The sequence below is a fragment of the Pongo abelii genome, chromosome X, assembly GCF_028885655.2.
Source record: "Pongo abelii isolate AG06213 chromosome X, NHGRI_mPonAbe1-v2.0_pri, whole genome shotgun sequence".
Classification (NCBI taxonomy): Eukaryota; Metazoa; Chordata; class Mammalia; order Primates; family Hominidae; genus Pongo; species Pongo abelii.
In genome coordinates, this window is record NC_072008.2 from 132,076,385 (window position 1) to 132,101,388 (window position 25,004).

The 25,004-nt window shown below is 37.2% G+C and overlaps 2 protein-coding genes across 2 annotated transcripts in view; both read right to left on the reverse strand.

Moving 5' to 3' along the window:
* Positions 1-204: 204 nt before the first annotated feature.
* LOC100454057 (DDB1- and CUL4-associated factor 12-like protein 2) lies at positions 205-2,348 on the reverse strand. The gene is made up of 2 exons (XM_024240935.2): positions 1,226-2,348; positions 205-1,145 (listed from the first exon to the last, which is right to left on the reverse strand). Exon 1 carries the CDS (start codon positions 2,240-2,242, stop codon positions 1,256-1,258), a length of 987 nt encoding a protein of 328 aa, XP_024096703.1. The 5' UTR covers positions 2,243-2,348; the 3' UTR covers positions 205-1,145; positions 1,226-1,255.
* LOC129052834 (uncharacterized) overlaps positions 205-25,004 on the reverse strand; it is a 55,641-nt gene continuing 30,841 nt past the window's right edge. The window contains exon 2 of the mRNA XM_054544193.1: positions 205-3,198. Coding sequence (XP_054400168.1) covers positions 2,563-3,198 — 636 coding nt within the window. The 3' untranslated portion in view covers positions 205-2,562. The remainder of the gene's footprint in view (positions 3,199-25,004) is intronic.

A 25,004-nucleotide genomic window follows, 5' to 3' on the forward strand; every position in this document is an offset into this window, starting at 1 on the left:
AACGTATTCAAGATGTTTAATCTTTTAACTTATAAGCATGTTTCATTTTCAAAAAGAGATGTACAAAGTAATGTCTGCATAGCTAATGCTTCAGATTCAGCTTCTGTCCCGGAAAGTTTTGACTTTGATAAATACGTTCTCAGGAAGACAAATGAAAAAAGAAAGCATATATTTAAGTATTAAGAACTTAAGTCTGCCACTTAATTGCTAAGATGATGAACACATTTTATTTATTTTTCTGCAACACATCACATACTGGATCCAGAATTATCCATGTATACAGTAATAAAAAATCAACAACACCTACTCTGAGCACAACTGCCACAACTGGCTTTTCACTGTAAATAGCTACCTGAATTTAAAGAGCTGTTTACCCCATATACCCCCAAAAATACCTCCCTGATTGCCCTACCACATATATAGACCAGAATTGAGTAGTTCTGAAAATCTGTAGCATAGAAAAGCAGGCCATAATACAGCGGCTTTAAATAAGAACACGGAGGGCCTGAGGATAGTAAAGTTTTACTGAATAACCAAAATTGTTGATTAATAGTATGAACAACATTGTAAGATTTCTAACTAACAGAACATATTTTTAAAGCATTTTACACATCAACACTATACAAACAACAGACATTGAGTTTCCAACATCCAAATGAATCACGCCCTAGAATGGTGTGTGCCACACTCTAGAATGGTGGCAATCTAAAACCTGAACTGCATTTTCTAATTAGAGTAAGGCTATAAATGATGGGTAGTTCCTCAAAACAACCCCAAAGATGCTTTGTAGCTCACATTTCCCCAAAACACCACACATCTAACATGTGTAGAAGATCTGAACACTATTGCAATATTGATAAAACTAACGTACTGAATAGTAGTGAAGACTATGACTACATCAACCTAAAGAAGGAGGGTATGTGAATCACCGAAAGACAGAACACAATTAAGGTTTAGCCAAAACTCTTTGAATAAGAAGGCAAAAACATACTGCTGTTGGGAAACGTGAATGAGAGTTTTAAAGCCAAAGTTTTGACTGCCGAAAGGACCACTTGTGCTCTCTCACTCCCACTGGCTTGCTCCCGCTCTCTCTCTTTCTTTCTCTGCCTAATACACGAAGCACACGTAAGTTGGACTGGTTCCACCTGGAAGACAAAAGCCACACAAAGTTAAAAGCACAAATGCAGCATGAAGAAGGAAAGTCAGGCGGAACTGAAAGGTAAACCTGTGCATTTTGAGAACAAGGCGTCCATCCTTAACTCCAGAGGCCTGCGTAGTTCCCATGGAGGCCTGAAGGGAGAGGCCCCCCAGCCACAAAGAGCTTCATCTCCGGCCAGTTGTAGCAGTGGGTGTAGAGCGCATTGGGGAACTCTTCCATGCCACCAAAGTAGTTCACCCAGACGTCATCCTGGTTGAGCCAGCCTCTGCCACAGGCAAGCTTGAGCTTCCTCCCTGCGGGCCCCGGCATGGAGTCCAGGCTGGCAGAGGCCCTCTCCTCCAGGAACTTCTGGGCGCGGATGTCATAGAAGAGCAGGGAGCCATGGCCGGTGCCCACAGTGATGATGTGCTGGTAGAAGCTCAGCGACCGCACGCCTGTGCCACCCTCTCGAGAGCACAGGGGTCGGATGTTCTGCTGGCGCTGGCGCGGATCCAGGAAGGAGACGTGGGACTGGGAGCCCACAGCGTACAAGGATAACTCATCACAGTAGGTCAGGCACACATTCTCTCGGCAGTAGGGCAGCCTGATGGACAGGAGCCTGGATAGCGTGCTGCGGGCTTTCCACAGGTGGAAGTAGCCGTCCAAGGACACCGCTCCCAGCTCCTGGTTCTTGCCGCTGAAGGCCAGGGCCCGCACCTTGCGGTTGCTGGGGTTGGTGCTGGCCCTGGGGATGGCCTCCACATCCTTCGGACGGATGTGGGCATATACGGGGAGACCCACCTCGCTGTGCCAGGCAATGCTGCCATTAAACATGTCCGGGTCCATCCGCCACAGAGCCACGGTGCCATCGCGGGAGCCGCTCACGGCTACGGTGTCACTCAGCCAGGCGACGGCGAAGATCCAGTCCTTGTGGCCATGGCGGTCGCCCAGGCACAGGGGGTCCAGGGTGGGCAGCTGGTAGATGGCCAGGCTGTTGGGGTTTTCGCCGCCGGTGGCCAGAAGCGTCTTGGAGGGATTCAGCTCAATGGCATGGATGCCGCAGCCCTGTTGGGCCTGGGCCAGCCCGGCCTCCTTGTCCCGCATGAGGGGGATGCGCGTGATGTGGCCTGACTGCACGTCCACCACAAACAGCGTATTACACTTGGTGCCGCACACCACCTGCCTGGCGTTCAGCCACTGTGACGCGAACACCTTGTTGAGGGTGCCCAGGTCCAGCTGGCGCTCCGTCAGCAGCTCGGGCAGCCTCTGGACGGCGTAGCCCCGCAGCTCGCCCTCGAAGCCCTGGAGCCCGGCTGGGCCCCGCGCTCCTACCTCCCGGCCCTTCAGATAGTGCACCAGCCTGCGACGCGTCGCCGGCCGCTTCTGCTTCTTGGGTAGCAGAGGCCCCTCTCCGTCCGCCGCCGCTAAACCCTGCGACGACGAGCTCCCGGCTCCTGCCTCGACCGCGGGCGCTTTCCGTTTCCTGCTACCTGTTTGCTGCTGGGCCGTGGTGGGCGGCGGGCGATCTGCGGCAGCGGCGGCGGCGGCGGCGGCGGCGGCGGCCGCGGCCCGGCGGCGGTGGCGGCGCGTGGCACCCGTGTTGGCCGTGGCGGCGGTGGTGGGGATGGCTGCGCTTCCGCGTCAGCCGAGAGCTCAGGATCTCTAAGACCAAGAAGCTGGTGCGATCGCGGGCGCCCAGACTTCAGTCTGAGGCTCGGCGGCGGCGGCGGCGGCGGCGGCAGCGGTGGACCTGGCCAGAGATGCGCGGCCTGACGTAGCAGAGCCCGGCCGAAGCGCGGCGGCAAGGGCGGCAGTGGCGGTGCAGAGCTAGGCGAGAGCGGGAAGAGTGTCTGTCTGGATGGCTGCGGGAGCGAAGTCAGTGTCGGGGGAGGACGACGCTGGGGCCCGAGTGTGAAGGGCGGAGGCAGTGGGAGGAGCTGCTGGGCTGGCGTGGGGTGCCTGCCGGGTAGCGGAGGCCGCGCGGGGTGGAGGCTGGAAGGGGGCGGAGGGGAGAAGGGGGTAGCGGAGCTGCAGGGGCAGAGTCGCGGAGGGCCAGCACCCTAGGTCCCCAGTATCAGACACGCGTTGTTTCGCTATCCTCAGGACAACGGCTAACTACCCTTCTTAAAATCCCTACTTCAGTAAAATCTGAAACCTAAGATATAATCAAGCACGGGGCTAGAAGGAGGCCGAGCCACGGTCTGCCTGGAGAAACCAGTGTGCTCTTGGTGTAATCTTGGGACACCCTTCGCTTAGATTATACACTGAACTTGGCAAGGGATCGGGTGCGGGGATGGGGGGTGGGGTTCAGCAGCGTCAGGGAGACCTCTACCCTCATGTCAGACCTGCAGCTTCTCCAGTTTCAGCTCGTGGGTTGATGTCTTAAACAGTTTCCACCAAATAATTTTTTTCCCCTTCTCAAACTGGTCTTTGAGCACCTGAATCCCTGAGGGATGCGTTCCAAATGCAGTTCCCTAGGCCCTGCTTTCCACCCGGGTGGTATCAGGGACCCTTTAGTCAGAAAGCAGCCTCAGGAGCATCCAGGGCTGCAGTGATGATAGGGGTGGAGACATGGGGGAGAGGGGTGAAGAGAAGGGTTTTTCTCTAAGGCATTGAGTTCTTTCGAACTCAGCCCAGGGCGGGTGGAGTGAAGGGGAAGAGGTCCAGGAGAGGGGTACCTCCCTCTCTCCTGGGACGGAAAGGTCAGCCCAAACCTTCAGTCATAGGAATCTTGGCAGAGCCCTGTCTTGGTGTGGGGGCCCCCTTGGGCATTGGTATAGTACTCAGAGGAATGCACAGGATTTCCACAGGCACAGATGATAAAGAACTTTGCAAAATGACTAAATGGCAAAATCGTGAGAGTGTGGATATTCAAAGCATGAGTTTGGCAGTCTGAGAAGTTACATGATCCACACCTGCTCTAAAGCTTTAGGGCACTCAATCCTAAAGCAAGCCGCCAATTCCACAGTAATACATTGCACTGAAATGCTGGTGGCTGATACCAGGTCTGCACAGGCCCCAATCGTCCTCCACAAAAAAAGCCTTTGTTAAGCGTGTTTGCAGAAGTCAGGTGGTGAGTTAACTGTCCTTGATCAGAGATCATGAAAACTACTTTGTTGCTGTTTCTCCTCCATTCTCCCTGCTCTTTTTACAAACTCATCTCAAGCCCAGAAACTCCAAGTGCACCATGGATCCTTCACATCACTCCAGTCCAACTGTTGCACCTTAGTGCCCATCCCCCCCTTCTCTGCCTCAATATTCCTATCCGTGTTTAGTGCTGTATCAAGAGGAGGGTGAGGGTGACGGATTGGGAGTAACCTGACAATGAAAAAAATGCTGACGATTTCATAATTGGAAGTGACATTACTAGAGAAAAACTGATCACAAGTTTCTTTAACCTAACCTATCTTAAGGCTTTCTTTTCTTTTCTAAAAAATCTTAACTTAGAAAACTTGATATTATATAAGACTTCATGGCATATTTTTTACTGTTGCGGTAAATAAAATAGGCTCAAAATCTTAGGCTATTATCAGACTAGTTGGTCATATATAACATATGTATAACAAATTGGCTGAAATATGTATGTGTGTGTATATATGGTTTATATATATTATATATATATGTGTATGTATATATGGGTTTTTCTCCACATAAACATTTTTTTAATTTGTGCAAATATATGGAGTACATGAGGAATTTTGTTACATGTATATATGCCTAGTGATCAGGTCAGAGTATTTAGGGTGTCCATCACCAGTGTACAATACATTTCTGTTAAGTATAGTCACCCTTTCCTGCTATCCAACATTGAGTTTATTCCTTCAGTCTTATTGTATGCCTGTACCCTTTAACCCTTTCTCTTCATCCTCCCCTCTCTCCACTACCCTTCCCAGTTTCCATTATCTATCTTTCCACTCTCTACCTGCATATGATCACATTTTTTAGCTCCCATATATAAGTGAAAATATGGAATATTTGTCTTTTTGTGACTAGCTTATTTCACTTAAGATAATGATTTACAGTTTCATCCATGTTGCTGCAAATGACATGATTTCTTTCTTTTATGGTTGAGTAGTATTACATTATGCATAAATGCCACATTTGTAAAAGTAAATAATGCTTATAACAGCTATTATTTATTGAAAACTTATTCATATCATGGGCTGGAGGAATGTGTTAAACGCTTCAAATGCTAAATACTTTATGTACATTTGGCATCACAATAACTTTATAAGGTAGGTTCTATTTTTATTGCCCTGTTTTAAAATGAAGGAAATTGAGGCTCAGTAAAGGTAGTGACTCCCCCATTGTCACACAGCTAGTAAGTGATAAAGTCAAGATGTGAATCTCTGTGTGACTCTAATATTTTCATGACTTAAGACTACTTTATATTATTCAACAAACTTTTTTTGTTTCCTTCTCTTAAAAATCATGTAAACTACCTCTATTGTTGAAATTTTATATGCAATGTCTTCTGCGCTTCTTAAAGATAACTGGAAGTGATAAATAAATAAATACTGAATGCAAATGATGTACAACATTGTCCATATGATATTTAAAGGCAAATATATAATCTCTGGGACCTATTTTTTACACATTTCTTTTAATTAATACTTATGAGGTGCAGTAATATGTATTCACAAGTTTTTTTATGTTTGGTAAAAACATCCACATAAATCTCCACTTTTTGTTAATATAAATATGTAATATTTAAATATAATAATATGTTTGTAGGGAGTGGTCAGATTACTATCATGTATTGATAAATGACTTAGGTTAAGTTCCTCTGGAATATTATACCTGAAACACATTTCTTTTATGCTAGGCTTTCAAATTTCTCTAAGCTCTTTAAAGCTGTACAAACAACTTCCAGACCAAAGGCAAGATATATTGAGAGATGTACAGTTTTGTATATGAACTTGCAATTTTGAACTTCCTTTGCATCTGGTTACTTCCATGTTCAGGAAAATACAATATCTGCTAATATATAACATCATAAATACTGCATTTATTGTTGAAACAGTAGCTGCAATGGCATGTGATAAAAATGTCAGGTATCTGCATAGTTTTCTGAGTGTTGGGATCCCAGTGAGGTACTTCTGTTACCTCTGAGGGCTGCTGTCTATGTGAGTATGAATATCTTGTCAGTCCTTACTGAGATATTGCTGTGTTTATTATAGGTTTTTGCTTTGTATTAGACTAGCCTGTCTCCCTACCCTAGATTCCCCTCCATTGAATAGGGTCTTATATGAATGGCTTCAGTGCACTGTCCCATGCTGTTCTCTAATTACTTAATGTGTTTAAATTTTGTTATCCCAATCAGATTGTAAGCTCCTCAAAAGGTTACATGTTTCCTACTTATTTTGCACCATCACACTGTCCTAGGTAAGTAGTAAATGGTTTATAAAAACTTGGGATTGACTTGTTGATAAGTAAGGAGAACTAAAAGAAAGAAAAGAAATTGAAATATCCAACAAGTAGAAGATATTTTGAAATTAAATTACTTGAAGTGGAGAAAGTGAGGGACTTGAATTGTAATAATGCCACATAACTTGTTTGAATTTACATAGATATCTATGCAGACCTATTTTGACCTACATATCTGTATATACATAATTTCAAACAAGTTATGTTGTCTTATTATCTATATTTATTTATTTACATTTATATTTATATTTATATATGTTTCCTTGAACCATTGGATGATTTCATCAACTGTGTCTGTCCACTTTTCTAATCTATGAATGAAAAAATGAGATGTCTAGCCAATAACCAAAATAGATTACCAATTAAAAATTAAGGCAGAATATTTGTTACTTCCCTGTGGTATCATGAATATAAACTTGTTTCTAAATGTGTTTAAAATTATTTTTAAAGTGTTAGATTTTATGTCCAAAACTAAAATAGTCTCAGGAAAAAGATACGGAAAGTTGAGAAAAAGGTGGGGCAATAGTAAGACGGGTGGATCAGTAACAAGTCTGTTTGAATAAATTCTAAAAGTGGCTTTTATATAATCTACAGAAAAATAGATGTTACAAATAAGGCCTTACAAATTGGAGCATATTTTCAGATATAGAGGCATTTGTGTTCAGAAATGTGATCATATAGTCATTTCCAATATGTTGTATATAGATATGAAACAAAGATGCCCTTAAAAGTATATTGTGACATCTTTCTCACATTTGTATGTATAGCCTTTGCATTTTCTTTATCAGCAAGTATAAATATAAGACACTGAAAAAAGAAATATAGTTAATTAAGCTTGTTTTAAAATAACATGCGATAATGTTATGGTTACTTATACCAGACACAAGACAAAATATTCTTGAATTATTAAATTGAATAAATTTTCCCTTAATCTCTAATTATAACACAGTCATAACATTTTCAAGTTGTGACCTTCTCAAGTCTCTTAAGATAAGCAGCTATGAACCTGGTTTGTAGTCAGATTATTCTTCCAAACTTCATGATGCAGAAAGTGATATAGATGACTCAGCAAGTTGTTTCGCCCTATGATGGCACAATTAAAGGCATATGCTGTCAGATGGGGTAAGATAGGAAAGACTTATCACATTATTACATTTACTATAAACAGAATTAGAGGAAAGGAGGCAATTTTGACCACATGACCTCTTCTATGCCCTACTCCTCTCCATATTTTCTAAGAGGAAGGAGTGTGTCAGAGTCCAAGCTTGGGCTTTGTTTTATGAGAGGGTATATTCAATGCTAGTTATATGTTTTGTGGGAGACACTACAGTATAGTGGTTACGTGAATCGGCTCTGGAGCCAGATAACATATTTTGAATTCTGGTTCTAGGGCTTGCTGGCCTTGGAACTGGGCCAGTTATAATATTCCCTTTGCAATTATTCCCAGATTTTTTAAATGGGGATAATAATAGCACTTATTCCATGGGGTTTTGTTTTGATGGCTAAATGAGTTAATACATATATAACAATAAGTTGGATTCCTAGGTATTTTATTCTCTTTGAAGCAATTGTGAATGGGAGTTCACTCATGATTTGGCTCTCTGTTTGTCTGTTGTTGGTGTATAAGAATGCTTGTGATTTTTGTACTGGAGAGGATGTGGAGAAATAGGAACACTTTTACACTGTTGGTGGGACTGTAAACTAGTTCAACCCTTGTGGAAGTCAGTGTGGCGATTCCTCAGGGATCTAGAACTAGAAATTCCATTTGACCCAGCCATCCCATTACTGGGTATATACCCAAAGGACTATAAATCATGCTGCTATAAAGACACATGCACACGTATGTTTATTGCGGCATTATTCACAATAGCAAAGACTTGGAACCAACCCAAATGTCCAACAATGATAGACTGGATTAAGAAAATGTGGCACATATACACCATGGAATACTATGCAGCCATAAAAAATGATGAGTTCATGTCCTTTGTAGGGACATGGATGAAATTGGAAATCATCATTCTCAGTAAACTATCGCAAGAACAAAAAACCAAACACCGCATATTCTCACTCATAGGTGGGAATTGAACAATGAGAACACATGGACACAGGAAGGGGAACATCACACTCTGGGGACTGTTGTGGGGTGGGAGGAGCGGGGAGGGATAGCATTGGGAGATACACCTAATGCTAGATGACGAGTTAGTGGGTGCAGCGCACCAGCATGGCACATGTATACATATGTAACTAACCTGCACATTGTGCACATGTACCCTAAAACCTAAAGTATAATAATAATAATAAATAAATAAATAAAAACAATAAGAATAGTGCCTGGCAGATTATAAAGCACTTAATACATTTCTTAAAACTACCTTCCCTCCTTTCCACTACTTAACTTTACAAAGACAACTTGGTAGCAATGCTAATAGGGTTTTGTGAGTGTCCACTGTATTGTGAAACACATATAAACACCATTATGAAAACTGGCACACATGGGGATAAATTATTTGTAGTAAGAGCTACTTGTCTATTCACATACAGCTCATCAATGTCTATTTTGTTGCCAACCTAAAGATGAATATTAGTATGGGAAGAATGTATTGTAAGAATAACTTTACCGCATGCTAGTAGATCACCAAGTGGAAGTTGTAAGGTTTATTTTTTGAAGCAGCCAGACTTGTGTTCCTTTTGCAAATAATTGTCGATATAAATATGTACCCAAAACAAAGAACTGATATTTTCTTAGATTTAGAGCATTTCTTATCAGTTGATACTTGTGAAATTGGATAGACTGAAAATAGGCCATAGATAATGCTCCGATATTAGCTAGGTACATAAAAGAAGACCTGGAGGGAGATTATGTCCATAAAATTGATTGAGAAATCATTCTATTCCATGCTCTGAAATGTTTTAACCAGATATATATGCCTAGTTGCTATTTTCCCAACTTTCAATACCATCTTACTCCTAGCTTTAAATGCATAATATATGCCAAGCCATCTCAATTTTGTATCTCTATCCCAAACCTGTTTGTTCAGCTTCCTACCTTGACATCTTGGCTACAAAAACAGAACTTCAAATTCAGACTGTATAAGCTCAAGTTATTGATTTCAGCCCCCATATACTTGAGCTTATATAGTTCCCTGTTTTAATGAATAGTATCGCCATCCATCCAGCTGTACAAACTGGAGTCCTAGCAAGTATCCTTGACACACATTTCTTATCTTCAGGTTCAATATTCCATCTTCTACCATTTCTCAAATTCATTTAATTCTCAGTATTTCCACAGTTACTATCCTCTCCCAAGCCACCTTCATAAGTGATTTTCCTAAAACTACTCTTTTCCTCCTCCATTCAATTATCCAGGCTGTACCCAGAGTAATGCTTACAAAATACAGATCTGCCCATGTCACTAAAATGATTTTAAAAAGATAATGTTTTCCTGTTGTCTTAGGATAAAGACCAAAATCCTCAATGCAGCCTACCAGGCCCAGCATGATATGTGACTTATGTTCTACAGCCACATGTCAATTTTTTCTCGTTACTTTTTTGATCCAGCCACACTGGCCCTTTTTCATTTCCTCACTGATGTGAAGTAACTTCATGCCTCAAATCCCTTTTGCATGCTGTTCTCTCTGCATGAAATGCTTTCTCCCTGTAGGTGTTTCCACCTTTTGCCCCCACAACCTCCCGCCACCCACAGATATCTTAGCTTGTTAACTCCTTATCCTTCAGATTTTAGGTCAAGTATCACTTTCTTAGGGAAACACTTCTTGACCACCCAGAATACATCAGATCTCTGTTCCCCCTATTATGCATGGGAGGATTCTCATAATGTTATTTAATGGCATTTATCAGAAAGGAAATTTCACAGTTATTCCTGTGATTCTTTGTTTAATGTCTATATCCACCAAACGTTTGAACAAACACTCCCTGAGGGCAAAAGTGATGTCCATTGTGCCCACTACTTATCTCCAGTGTCTAGCATGCCATAGAAATACTCAATTGATATTTGCTGAATAATTACTGAATGAAATTTTAAGGACCCTGATTTTTTGTTCAAGTGGTACATCAAAACTCTTTACACTATTTGACAAACAACTCTTAATTTAACACCGGTTGAAAAGGATAATTTTGCTCCCTTACATTTTAAAGTTTGTTAAATTGTTTACTCTTCAATTGTGATTTTCGTTGGATATATTCAAAATATAATATGCCCCATTTTTCCAAAAGGTTAACCCTGTATTCCTGCAAAAGTATGGATTGATTGATATGACAGACAGTTCCAGAAAAGATTTTGCAATTAGATTACAAGTACAATACTCTACTATCAACCACTGCTGTGTTATCTTTTAGCTATGGAAACATCTGCTCCAAATGACAGAAAGTTGCTTCCAGCTTTGGTCTATGGTTATTGTTCTAAGGAAAAGCATCAGCCAAGACAGGGTAATATACGTTTAAAGTAGAACCTCAACATTTAATGCTTATCTAAAATGGGCATTTTGATTTCATGTAATAATGAGAAGACTGCAACAGTCCCCCCAAAAAAACATTGTTTCAAGTAGCACCAAATAGTTATATCTTAGCCATCCTTGTCTTTAATATAAAACTTAATGGTTTGATATTACTTTCTGATAGATTGAATCTTCCTGTGCTGTTACTATGTACAAAAAGTTTAGTGGCTATGCATATGTTGATGGCATGGTTTTACTGTCAAGAACTAGAGTAGCTTCATTAACAAACTAGTGTCAAGAATGGCTCAATATTTTTATGTGAAATCCCGAAGTCAGTGTTTTCGCCAATTATCTTCCAAAATTCAGCTGGCCAATTCTAAATTACTTCTAGCAACATGGTAACTTACTTAGTTATTTTCACAGGGTGAGAACATTTTGTAACTAATGCATCATAGGAAAAACAGTGGGAATCTACTGTTTTGTATCAAACTTCACATGGGTTTTCCACCTTCATGGAATGATCAATGATCATTTTGGGGGGCCAAATTCATCTATCCCATATTCTGTAAGAGCTCAGGGGCCTGAGGGGAGCATTTGTCCAAGTACACAACAAGTAATCTAAATATGCTTCTTAAACCACAACTGGTTTTGCCTGCAGGTATTGCCACATACTACACTGGTGAGAAAGCAGGATGCTGTTTCAGCTGGATGAGAATAATGGTCAAGCTTCCAGGCTTTCATAATGTAGAACCTTACCACATTATAGAACAGTAGTTGATAATGTGGGCTTTAAAAATAAATAAATAAGTATGTGTTCTCAGTTCTCAGGCAGTCTTTGTCTCACTTAACCTACTGAAAAATTAGCTTTTTAATCTATTACAATTTTATACAAGCTTAGTAAATGATAGCTATTATTAGTATCTGGATTTTCCAAGCCTATAGACCTGCTCATAATTAACAACGTAGACTACCCTTCATTCTCATCAGAGAATGTAACCAAAGTGCCTCTATCTGGGCCTCTCTTTCCCCAGATTGTCCATCATCTCCTTGTTTGCCCAGCAAAGACATCCTCATCCTTCAAGTCTTATCTCAAACACTGCCTCCACTATGATAACTTATTTGACTCTGTCAGATAGGTGTAAGGGCATCTTGTTTTGTACAGTCTGTATATACTTCCCTTATAGCAATTAATATACTTCATTACAGTCACTGGCTTGTCTTATTTTAAACTAACTGCAAGCCCTTTTGAGGCAGAAATATTTTAAAAAATATATTTGGATCCTCAGACCTAACACAGTGCCTGACATACACATAGCCCATACACATTGAGTGAATGAACACTCAGTGAATGAATAAATGAATTTGGCTTCTTTCAAAACCCCTGTTAATAAAATATAATATTTAGCATTTTGAAAGTTAATTCACATACTCTCAGTTTTATTATTGAATCACCTGAGGTCACCAGAAGACTTGATCGTAGGATCAGATAATATTAGCACTTGCTGAATCAGTTTCACTCACTTGCACCTTCATTTTATGCTTTAAGCAGTTATCAAAGGTCATTAAAAATACCCCAACAGCTATATGAATATTTCTTCTGCATTTATTGTAAATGTGTTATGAAGGGCACTGATCATCATATTGCTCAATGTCCCTTTTATACAATGTCACTCAGCAAATTAATTTTATAATCTAATTCCAAAAAGCTTTTATCTCTTGTAATTATTATATTTCCTCCTTTCTGACTATGAGCTCTATATAGAAGTGCAGGCTATGAAGCTAGAAAGTCTTTGATTTGAACTTTGGCTCCACTTAGAGCTTCAGTTTTGTGACCCTGGACAAGACATTTTTTGAAACCTCAGTAACTTCATCTGTAAAATGAGGATTATAACTCCTACTCTCCATGGATATATTGAAGATAGATATAATATCAAAGTGATCACAAAGTTCTGGCACATAATATATGCTGAGTATACAGTAAAAATAATTTCTTTTTTCGACTTGGCTGCTGGGAAGCACGAAGACAAATATAGTAATAATAGCAACTGTGTCAACTTTTACAATTTTTCTCTTTCTTCATTCTAGTTTTCATTATTTTGAATTTTATTCTTAAAAGCCCCTTTAAGTAGTTGTGGAAATAAGACATATAAAATTTGCAAATAGATTATTATCTGTGAAATCTCTACAAAAATGATCACCTTAGAAAGCCTGAAGTCCTAATTATCATATGCAGGTGTAAAGTAGTAGGGAATACTGAGATATAAGGCACAGAGAAAAACATGTAATATTTCGGTAAGTTTATCTCTCTTTTGTCCCATAATATCATAAATACCACCATTAGAGATCGTTGTAGGGATTCCTCTCCCATCTGGATTATTGGGGTGTAAATACACAGATATATATTAAAATATTATGTTAACTTTTTATCATCAAAATAAATGGGATCAAAGATAGGAAATGTTTCCTAGAGGACAAAGACCTGAAGAAGAGAGTAAAAGAAGGGAAGAAAATAGTTAAAATATTTTAGAAGGAAAATGGAGAGGAACAGAGAACACTGACTTTGCCTGTATCTCAATTTGTTTTAGGGAGACTTTATTATACTATTCTCTGAAATGTAACTTAAAGAAGAAACAGCTGCTTTGCAATATGTGCTCTAACTAAAAAGACCAACTATGGAACATGTATTTGAATTGCTCACGGATATGATTACAAACAAAATGAAGAAAGGTGGGCTAGATGCTAAGACAAGTAGGTAGATGAGAATTCAGATGATTAATGATTGTATTTTCTCAACAAAGACTTATTAAATGCCTGTGATGTATTATGTAGGCATTAGAAAAAAGGAAATACAAAGATTAATGATACTTAAAGTCTTTGCCTTCAATGAATTGTCATTCTCTTATGACAAAAAGACAAAATGGAAAGACATAGAGAGTAGGCCAAACTTATTCACCATACACTTATTAAATAAGTTCTATATGTCAGGACCTTTGCTAGCACCTGTGGGCATATTACATGATTATATATTTTCTAAGTACATACTACATTATATATTATGCACATATAGTTGCATATATTTATGTTTATTATATATGATGTACATTTTATATTTTTAGTTATAACCTCCATTTGTTGATAACTTGTGCTGCACTACAGGTTTTACATATAGTATCTCTACTCTAAACAATAAACCTCCATAATAGGGGGCATTCTTTTAACTTTACAGATTAATACATTGAGATTTAATAAACTGAAATGTCTAGTGAGTGGCAGGGCTCATATTCAAACCCAGGCCAGTGCCCTTTCCCCCATGACACTGTATCCACTACAATATTTTTTTCTCAGACTTTTGCCAATACTTAGATAGGGGATGAGCAGGACATGAGGATGGGATCAAATAAGCCAATATGCTATAGTCTCAATGCCTGACCGCTGAATGATTTGAATAGCTCCCCCAAATCTGAATGAGTGAATGAAAACCTCAGCCAAGACATGGTTTCCAGCCTTGTCCTGCCAGCATCTTGCTAGATGTGGTTGGCAGCCTCTACGATGGTCTCCAATGATCCCTGCCTTCTGGTGTTAATGCCCTTCTTTAAGTAATCTCCTTCCCTTTTGTGTAGGTTAGACTAGTGACTTTATTCTAATCAATAGGATATGAACAAAGTGATGGGATGTCACTTCTATGAGTAGGTTACAAAAGACTGTGACATCCATCGTGCTTTCTCTCTCTTGTTTTCTCACTGGCTTACTCTGAGATAAACTATCTTCCATGTTATAAGTTGCCTTACGTAGAGACTCAGATGGTAAAGAAATGATGTCAGCCAGTAGTCAGCAAGGACCCCAGGCCCGCCTGTGGTCACATCAGTGAGCTTGGAAGCCCCAGCTGATATCTTGGTTGCAGCCTGATGAAAGACCTTGAGCCGCATTTTCCCATGTAAGCTGTGCCCCAATTTTCTGATCAACAAAACTGTGAGATAATAAATATTTGTTTTTGTCAGCCACTATGTTTTGGGGTAATTTGCTCCACAACAATAAATAACATATACACCAGGAAAAAAATATTTCCCAGATTTGTACAGAGTTGATTGTACCAAAATGATGACTAGAATGATGATGCAACACAGAGCAACAGCTACATGGATTGAGCTCTTGAGACATAAAACATTTACAGAGCATTTAATCAAGCACCAGACCTGGTGCATTTAATCAAGCACCATGCATGACAATTTGCAAGTTTTTGCAGCCAGTGAAGTAGCAAAATTTTGATTTGAATTCAACGGTGTGACTCTAGAGTGAACATTCTAAAACAGCCGTGTCTCTACTGTGCTATACAGTCTCAGTTTATTGCCTATAGATTTGAGAAGGAATTCTCTCCTAGTCTTTTAAAAATTGGGTTATTAAAATAATTTTTATCAAGTTTATAGATAAAATTAAACTGTGAATTATAATGAATATGAAACATAACAGAAATATCAATAGATTGGGGCAATGTTCACAGTTTAGCATGGTTACATTTAATGCAAATATGTGTTGTATCTGCATATTTAAAAAATTTAAGAATAAAATAGAAGTGACATGGCTTTGCACTTAGAAACCCATGTGGTCAAGTACTATGTGCTTGAATGGCTAGTATAAATGAGGTAGTCGATGAATATATGTTGAGTAAATGAATAAATCTCACATAGGAGATTCAAACATCAGATGGGTCATTTGAGTTATATAAATTGTAAAGCTCTTTTTTACTTTGAAAGTCTGTGATTAAGAGTGTAACTGAAAAATGCAGGTATGTTACATATAATTGTAAATCCTGCATTTAAGAATGTGAAGGCTACATTTGTAGCAGTAAAAAGAAAAAGGCATATCTTATCTAACTATTATCATATTACAAAACAGATGATGACTATTAATCAACACAGTATACAAAATCAAAAATCATCAAAGTATGTTTTAATAAAGCATAAATTACTAGCTCAATTTTGGTAGTTTTGCAAATGGGCAGGCTATATAAAATAAGGAAACATTTTGTTCTGTTAAATAAAATGATAGAAGAAGGTATAGATGAAAAGTTTTCTTATTTTTACTGGGTAGATGGTCTAGAAGCAGACAGAAAAAAAATCAGAATGAGATTTAACTTATTTAACTCTCATCAGTAAATATTGATGAACTCTGTCAAGATATTCAGAATCTATTAAGTGTGTAGTAATATGCTAATTGTGTAGAGCATGTGAAAGAGTAACAAATAATGGCCTATGCTGTCAAAGAGCTTCTAATTACATCAGGATGATATGATGAAGTATGTTAACATTAAAAATAATTTTTAAAATTTATGATTATAATATTAAGTGCCAATATGTGGAGATATAAAGGAGACATAAAGTGTCTTATATGTGTAGGAGAGTTGAGAAGGTGATTACTTACTGCAGCCTGTGGCATGGAGAGAAGAATTCATCGAGGATATGTGACCTTTTTGAACTTTGAAGTTTATTTGGATAATATGGGAAGCACAGTGGAGGAAAATATTCTAGTTGAAGCAGAGTAATTGTGTTGTGGAAAAGTAGAAAATTGACTTGAAACTCAATAAATGTAAATGATAATACTAATGATTTACTAACATTTAAAATTTTTCAACCTATTGAGTTGGTAAGTATTAATAACTAAAGACTTATTCTGTGGTTGTAAAAAGATTTCCTAGGCAACTAGACTGACAGCTCTGACAGATTATACTGGTTATTTCAAAACCTTAACACCCTGCCCCTTTTTTGAACTGTGTATAAAGTTCTAGTTCACACAGTGAATTGGAAAAGAACTATTAAGTGTTTAAAATTTGGTTCTGCCTCTTCTCTTTGCACAAATTGGCATGTACAAGAATAGAAAAAATGAACAAGATAATAGTTGGAAACATATCATTGGTAACAAGAGACAAATCGAATTTTTTAATTTAAAATACTCTAAACTTTGAAACTGCAAAATCTTATGCACTTAAATGAGCTATTTTTGCTCTCTGGCATACAATTTCCCTCTTCTGTTCCTGCTGAGCTTCAGAGACAGGTCAAAATAAATTTACAGTGATAAAATTAAGGGCTTAAACATGCTGTTCTTGTGTATGTTCATAAAAGCTTTTCTTCTACCTACTTTATTTGCTATGGAGTTTCTAATACTCTTGACTTCGTTGGTAGCAAAGCCATTCTATCACATAAGGTACAAAATTGTCATTTTGAAAGCCTTATAACTTTCTAAAGTATTACATCACAGACGATGGAGAATGAAATAATTTGTGGTTGTTAATGTCACTGAACATACGGAGTTAACCTATGCAGACGGAAACAACCCTCCTTTCTTTAACTTTCCAATCAAATAAAAACTTTTGCAAATTTTAGATGAAATCATGTTCTGAAATTTAAATCATATGCTTTCATTGGCATGGGAAAAACTACTGACCTCTTTTAAGTACATAAAGAAGGGTGCCTCATGTTATTTGAAGATATTTTGGGTTTGTTTTTTAATGTGAGCCCTATGTGAACAAGGAACCTTGCCTGAGTTGTTTTGAAAGTGGAGAGGGGTGCCAGATTCCAATTCTCCATTGGAGAGCTGGCAGGTTGCCCAACTCAATATTCATCCACTGAGCAGAAAAATATTGATGTTCACAGAAGAAAACAAATATGCATTTTAAGGTGTAAATAAAATGTGTCACTTTGTAAGCATTTAAGGAGTAAGAGGAATGAGATATTCCAACTTATATTGACACATTGACACCAGCCATGGTCAAAAAGAAGATAGAATGTCATAAGGTTTACTTACCATGTTTTGAATGTTATTACTGGAAGTATATAAAGACAAGTATTATTTAATTTTGCAAACAAAAGTGTATATACCAACAAAACAGTCAAGTAAGGTTAAAATATTTTATATTTACATTATATATATACATATTATGTGTATATTACATTGTATATGTGTGTGTGAATATATATGAGAGAGAGAAGACTTTTATTTGTCTTTTATAGCTTTGTATTTTTTTATTATGGATTAATTTCATCCCCTCTGAAGTACTGACTCAGTGATTTGCAAAACTCAGAAAATAAAGATAGGCAATTTCACAGAGTATTTTGTTTGCCTGACCAGATACACAGAGATGATTGGAACAAGTTAAAACTGTTGCATACATATACTATCATTAAGTCTCAATTATATTTCCTGCAATGTGTAAATTAGCCCAAGATGCCACATTGAAGTTCAACTATCCACAAACCCTTTAGACCTTGGCAATTAACAGTCTTGACAACACTGTGTCATTAAGCAAAACTGGGGCAGATGGTGACTCTCAGTATACATTCAATATGCAGCATGAATGAGTGAAAATATTGTAGCTCTTTGGGAGCATCTTTTACAGTCATATTGAGCTTTACTTTTCCATGAAGTTATTGTTTTTTCTTTTCATTTAATATTTTTAATTGATGTGTAATAATTGCACATATTTATGGGGTACAAAGTGATATTTTAATGTGTATACAATGTATATGATCAATTTAGGGTAATTAACATATCCATCATCTCGAACATTTATCATTTCTCTGTGTTGAGCACATTTCAAATCCTCTCTTTTAGATGTTTAAAAATATACAATAAATTATTTTTAACTATAGTCAGTGTTATAGAACACTTAACTTATTTCTACTATCTAAACTATAATTTAGTATTTGTTAACCAACCTCTCAATATCTCCCCTTTCCATTCCCCTTTCCATCTTTTAACAATAAGTACTCTACTCGCTACATCTATAGGCACTTTTTTTTTTTTTTTTGCTACTACCTATAAATGCATGTCTTTCTGTGTCTGGCTTATTTCATTCAACATAATGTCCTCCAGGCTTATCAATGTTTGCCCCAAATATCATTGTATTTGTATATCTTCTTTTGAGAAATGTCTCTTCAGATCATTTGCTCATTTTAAATCAGATTATTTTTATTATTATTTTTGCTGTTGAGTTCCTTGTATATTCTGGATATTAAACCTTTGTCAGATGTATAGTTTGTAGATATTTTCTTCCATTCTATGGGTTGTCTCCTCACTCTGTTGATTTGAGAGCATTGAAGTGATTCTATTAACAAATATTTTTAAGTTGACATGGAACTTTAAAAATGATGCAGTCATTAGAGAATCCATAAAGTAAGTCCCTTCTCCTGTCTCATGAATGATTGAGCTAATTCAGCAGGCATGCACCTTTTTTTCTGTGTACCCACCATTCTATTTGATGCTCAATAAATACTTCTTGAATAATGAATGAATGGATATTCTATTAGCTTCTTAAAGGAAGGAACCATGTCTTAAACATCTTTTGATCCTCAGAGACCAGAAGAATATTTGATACAAAGTAGACCATCAGCAAATGTTTAATCCACATGTATTCCAAAACAGAGAATAAATGTAAGAATATAACTTAAGCTTATCCTCCCTTATAAGCAAACCTCACACTCTGCAAAATACCTATTATCTTGAATTATCAAATATCTGAGAAACTTCAATTAGAGTTTAGCTATATGGTTAACATAACATTTCTATGTGAAATACAAAAATCGTAGCAAAGAAAGCTTATAATACCCGAATAACTTATTTATTTATCTATCTATTTTTTTATGTAGCTAGGGAAAAAAGCAAAGCCTTGGAGGGCAAGCGGACATTAGTTTAAATCCTGGCTACATCCACCAAGCCATAAACTGCAATCTGAGGTAAATTATTAAACTTTTCTGAATCTCTTCCCTTACATATAAAATGTGGCTAATAATATCCATCTCAGATAATTAAATAAAAGGTATAAAATTTCATTGTGTTATAAACAATTGGATAGAAGGCAGATAAAACAGAGTTTCTCAAATATTTTTTCTGAGTGCTTTGCTTGATACTATCCATAATTTTGTGAGTATTGCTAAGATGTGCTTAACTAAAATTCAATTATCTGGAAAATGGATTTTGCTTTTCTGTAAGAATGCCTATACCATTGTCTAGAGACAAATTATAAGTTCTGGGATGGCACTATGTTTTAGTATTAAGATTATTGTGTTTGGAGGCAAAAGATCCATGTTAGAATCCTGGTTCTTCTACATCCTAGCTCTGTGACTTTGGATAAGTAACTTCATCTCTCTGAGTTTTACATTCCACACCTTTAAAATAAGGGTAATAATACCTGCCTTACCTGCTTGTAAGGTTGTTCTGAGAAACAAATGAGATAATGGATGTGAAAATACTTTGTAAAGTTCAAGCATCATGAGTCTGCTAAGTATTTTTATTATTGCTTTCTCTATGTTAGATTTGTCTTGGTAGTTATGTTAATTGATTTGTCAGAACTAAGGGTGGTTAAGATAATTTATTGAGAATAATGACAAAAATTGCTTAGGAAACACATCATCAACAATGATAAATTTTTATTTCAGTCTCTACTACAGAAATGATACATGCCCTTAAAAATTATATATATTTTTTATTTCCAAAGTCTCAAGATAGGAACAAAAACAACTTCAATTACTGCAGGTTAATATGCATACTGCAAGGGTGGTAACACATAGTGAGATACTGGATTAAGAGAAACACTGTAACTGCAAATGTATCAGAGTGTTTCCCATTGACAATAAGGATTTTTCATGATCTTATCTGTTTCTTAGGCTAAGAAAGGCACTGAGTCAGATTTTCCCCTGCCATTAAACTTCTGTGTTAATATTTTATTAAATAGAATTGTAGTAGTTCCAAAATGTCAATATAAATAGCTTACTCTCAGGGAGCAGACTTTCTACTGGGAGAATCTGGCTTGTTCATTCACAATAAGAATACTTCAAGAATTAACCATTAAAATTTTGCATGAAGCAGTTATGCACATGTATAACCATTGAGAAATGTCATACATAATGTCTTCAAACTTCAGTTATTTGTAAAAAAATCAAAGTATTAGTTCAAAATAGTTGTCGAACCAAAGAACCTTAATTTTGCGTATTGTTTGACAGAAATTGCTAGCACAAAGCCTCAGTTCATACTAAAATTTGAAATAATGTTTTGTTGCCAAGTAACATTATTTTTCTGATGACAGTTGTGTAAATGGTGGTGGTGGGGAGAAATGGAGTTTGCAAAGGGATGGAACATGGTTAGTAATAGAGACATTTAATCAGTAAAGTCTTACAATGAATAATTGAAAAATAAATCTTCATCTGTTGTAATAAGACTCTATATGTAGATGTGGGATTTGTGTGGGTGACAGAAAGATTGAAATCACTGGAAGCTTTCAGCCATGAAGGAGTTGTACATTGTAAACATTTAAATCAAGATCTTTCATCCACGGCAGAATGGCTTGTTACTTTGCACAAAGAACAATAAACTGGCTCATAAGCAAAGTGAGTAATTTTTTAAAAATACACTACTGCATGTATAACAATCATCGCAACATATCTGTCAAGCACATCATGTATAAATACAAAGGGGATTTAAAAATAAATCTTTAAGCCAGAAAAGCAGGAGAAAACTATGTTGGTGATTCAGTGGTCTTTGCCTTATACTTGGGAAGTCAAATGGGTCCAAGAAATAGGTAATAAGAAAGACTGAAAAAATTACCTTGTACAAATTACTGTCCTTGTGGTGAATATGCAAAATGAAAAATATTACTGAAAGATGACTGCATTTATTTACTGAGAGGAACAAATAATTTGGGAGCTAGAATTTTTGAAAATCATTTTTCATCTTAATGAAGAGGCCTTGCTGATAATCAATATGTGACACGCATACATTTTATTTTCTGTGTCTCTAAGTGACTCACAGCTAATGGTACAAACAAAAATATATTTGATAAAACATGAGAATTTTCTTACCACAATTTTGAATGCAGCTATATCTTTAGTTTTCCAATCGCAAGAACAAAAAACCAAACACTGCATATTCTCACTCATAGGTGGGAATTGAACAATGAGAACACATGGACACAGGAAGGGGAACATCACACTTCGGGGACTGTTGTGGGGTGGGGGGAGGGGGGAGGGATAGCATTGGGAGATATACCTAATGCTAGATGACGAGTTGGTGGGTGCAGCGCACCAGCATGGCACATGTATACATATGTAACTTACCTGCACATTGCGCACATGTACCATAGAGCCTAAAGTATAATAATAATAATAATAATATAATAATAATAATAAAAAGAAAAAAAAAAGGAAGTTAATGTTCTTTTGCCTTTGCTAGGATGCTGCAGAAGAATCTTTAGCTAAGTCAAAATGATGATGACAATAATAATAATATAATGGAGGCCCAAAGAAGGGTTTTTTAATGGAATGAAAGGTCAGGATTTACAAAAATGGACTTGTGCTTTTAAAGACTCAAATATTTTTTACGTAAATTATATCAAAGACAGTTGCCAAAAGTTTTTCGTATTTGAGGAATTCAATTATTCTTGAAAGAAACTAAGCCTTTAATAGGTCAGTATATTTAATGTTTAATGGGTACGAAAGAAAATTTACTAGATAAATTTATTCAAACCTGGCCTCGAATTAAAATTTAACAAAGTGTCATTAAATTATTCCTGGGAAATCATGCTCACAATGAACAATTTTCATATAGTTTTAGTATACCTCACTTTCTTGAATTCTCTTTTTAATGAAAGTTAACGTGAATGTGCTCTCTCTCTCCCTCGTCAAGCATGCTGACATACACACATTCACTCATACACATAGGTACAATAAACACAGTCAGGGACATACATAGACACAACACACACACATGCCCCCCACACACATCTGGTGTCAAGAAAACCAATTACTGTGAGGATAATGCTTACAGCCTACATAATCCTTTTTCTATCCCAGTTCAAAAAGTTTCATATGCAAATTTAATAATCACTGGCAGAATAACTTAGGAAGGTTATTATAAAATGATACATAAGAAAATTAAATAATCATAAATAGTAAACAGAAAATTAGATGTCAGTAGACTGCTTTTAAATGGATGACTGACTTCTAATATGAAAAGACACACTGAAAATGCTTAAAAATAAAACACTTTGAGCATAAAGGACATAGTAAAAGTTCAATTAATAAGAACACTTGGGGAAAGAGGTAGTAATGAAGGTTTTGGTTTTTGTTTGTTGCTGTTTTTTGGTTTTTTTTGGTTGTTTGCTTTATTTCGTCTTGATTAGAATAAACTTCTTGTTTCAATCTCAGATGTTGAAGACTTTTCTAAATCCAATTGTCTATGTTCTTGTCTTGGTAAGGTATTATGGGCATAAAGTCACAAAATAATCATGTCATAAATGTAAATTTTTGCCTGATTATGTAATTATTTCATTATATAGAGAAGTATATTTTTATGTCTTAGTTCTCATAGTACAAGAGTGTGGAGAAAATTTAGTTTTATATATTAGTTTTAAATTACTTTTACATATTAGTTTTTTATAAAGCAATAGATTTGTATATTAGTTCTCATAGAATACTGTGGATAGAGAAAATATACTTTACAGAACTCTAGCTGGCACTTGAAAGCAGGTTTCTAAAACAAATTTCGATAGTGACTGGTTTCCTTTTCAATTCATTCTAAAAGAAAAAAAAAAAAGAAAATGCAAAGGAATTGACAAATTCTGATCCCTAAAGAACATGATCTAATCTTATGGCTTAGGATTGACTTGGCAATGCGGGCTCGTTTTTGGTTCCATATGAACTTTAAAGTAGTTTTTTTCAATTCTGTGAAGAAAGTCATTGGTAGCTTGATGGGGTTGGCATTGAATCTATAAATTACCTTGGGCAGTATGGCCATTTTCATGATATTGATTCTTCCTACCCATGAGCATGGAATGTTCTTCCATTTGTTTGTATCCTCTTTTATTTCATTGAGCAGTGGTTTGTAGTTCTCCTTGAAGAGCTCCTTCACGTCCCTTGTAAGTTGGATTCCTAGGTATTTTATTCTCTTTGAAGCAATTGTGAATGGGAGTTCACTCATGATTTGGCTCTCTGTTTGTCTGTTATTGGTGTATAAGAATGCTTGTGATTTTTGCACATTGATTTTGTATCCTGAGACTTTGCTGAAGTTGCCTATCAGCTCAAAGAGATTTTGGGCTGAGACGATGGGGTTTTCTAGATATACAATCATGTCATCTGCAAACAGGGACAAAGCTGGAGGCATCATGCTACCTGACTTCAAACTATACTACAAGTCTGCAGTAACCAAAACAGCATGGTACTGGTACCAAAACAGACATATAGACCAATGGAACAGAACAGAGCCCTCAGAAATAATGCTGCATATCTACAACTATCTGATCTTTGACAAACCTGACAAAAACAAGAAATGGGGAAAGGATTCCCTATTTAATAAATGGTGCTGGGAAAACTGGCTAGCCATATGTAGAAAGCTGAAACTGGATCCCTTCCTTACACCTTATACAAAAATTAATTCAAGATGGATTAAAGACTTACATGTTAGACCTAAAACCATAAAAACCCTAGAAGAAAACCTAGGCAATACCATTCAGGACATAGGCATGGGCAAGGACTTCATGTCTAAAACACCAAAAGCAATGGCAACAAAAGCCAAAATTGACAAATGGGATCTAATTAAACTAAAGCGCTTCTGCACAGCAAAAGAAACCTACCTTCAGAGTGAACAGGCAACCTACAGAATGGGAGAAAATTTTTGCAATCTACTCATCTGACAAAGGGCTAATATCCAGAATCTACAATGAACTCAAACAAATTTACAAGAAAAAAACAAACAACCCCATCAAAAAGTGGGCAAAGGATATGAACAGACACTTCTCAAAAGAAGACATTTATGCAGCCAAGAGACACATGAATAAATGCTCATCATCACTGGCCATCAGAGAAATGCAAATCAAAACCACAATGAGATGCCATCTCACACCAGTTAGAATGGCGATCTTTAAAAAGTCAGGAAACAACAGGTGCTGGAGAGGATGTGGAGAAATAGGAACACTTTTACACTGTTGGCGGGACTCTAAACTA

What these genes read in the sequence shown, in the direction of transcription:
- LOC100454057 (XM_024240935.2), bottom strand. Translation starts at nt 2,242, where the DNA reads ATGCGGGACAAGGAGGCCGGGCTGGCCCAGGCCCAACAGGGCTGCGGC.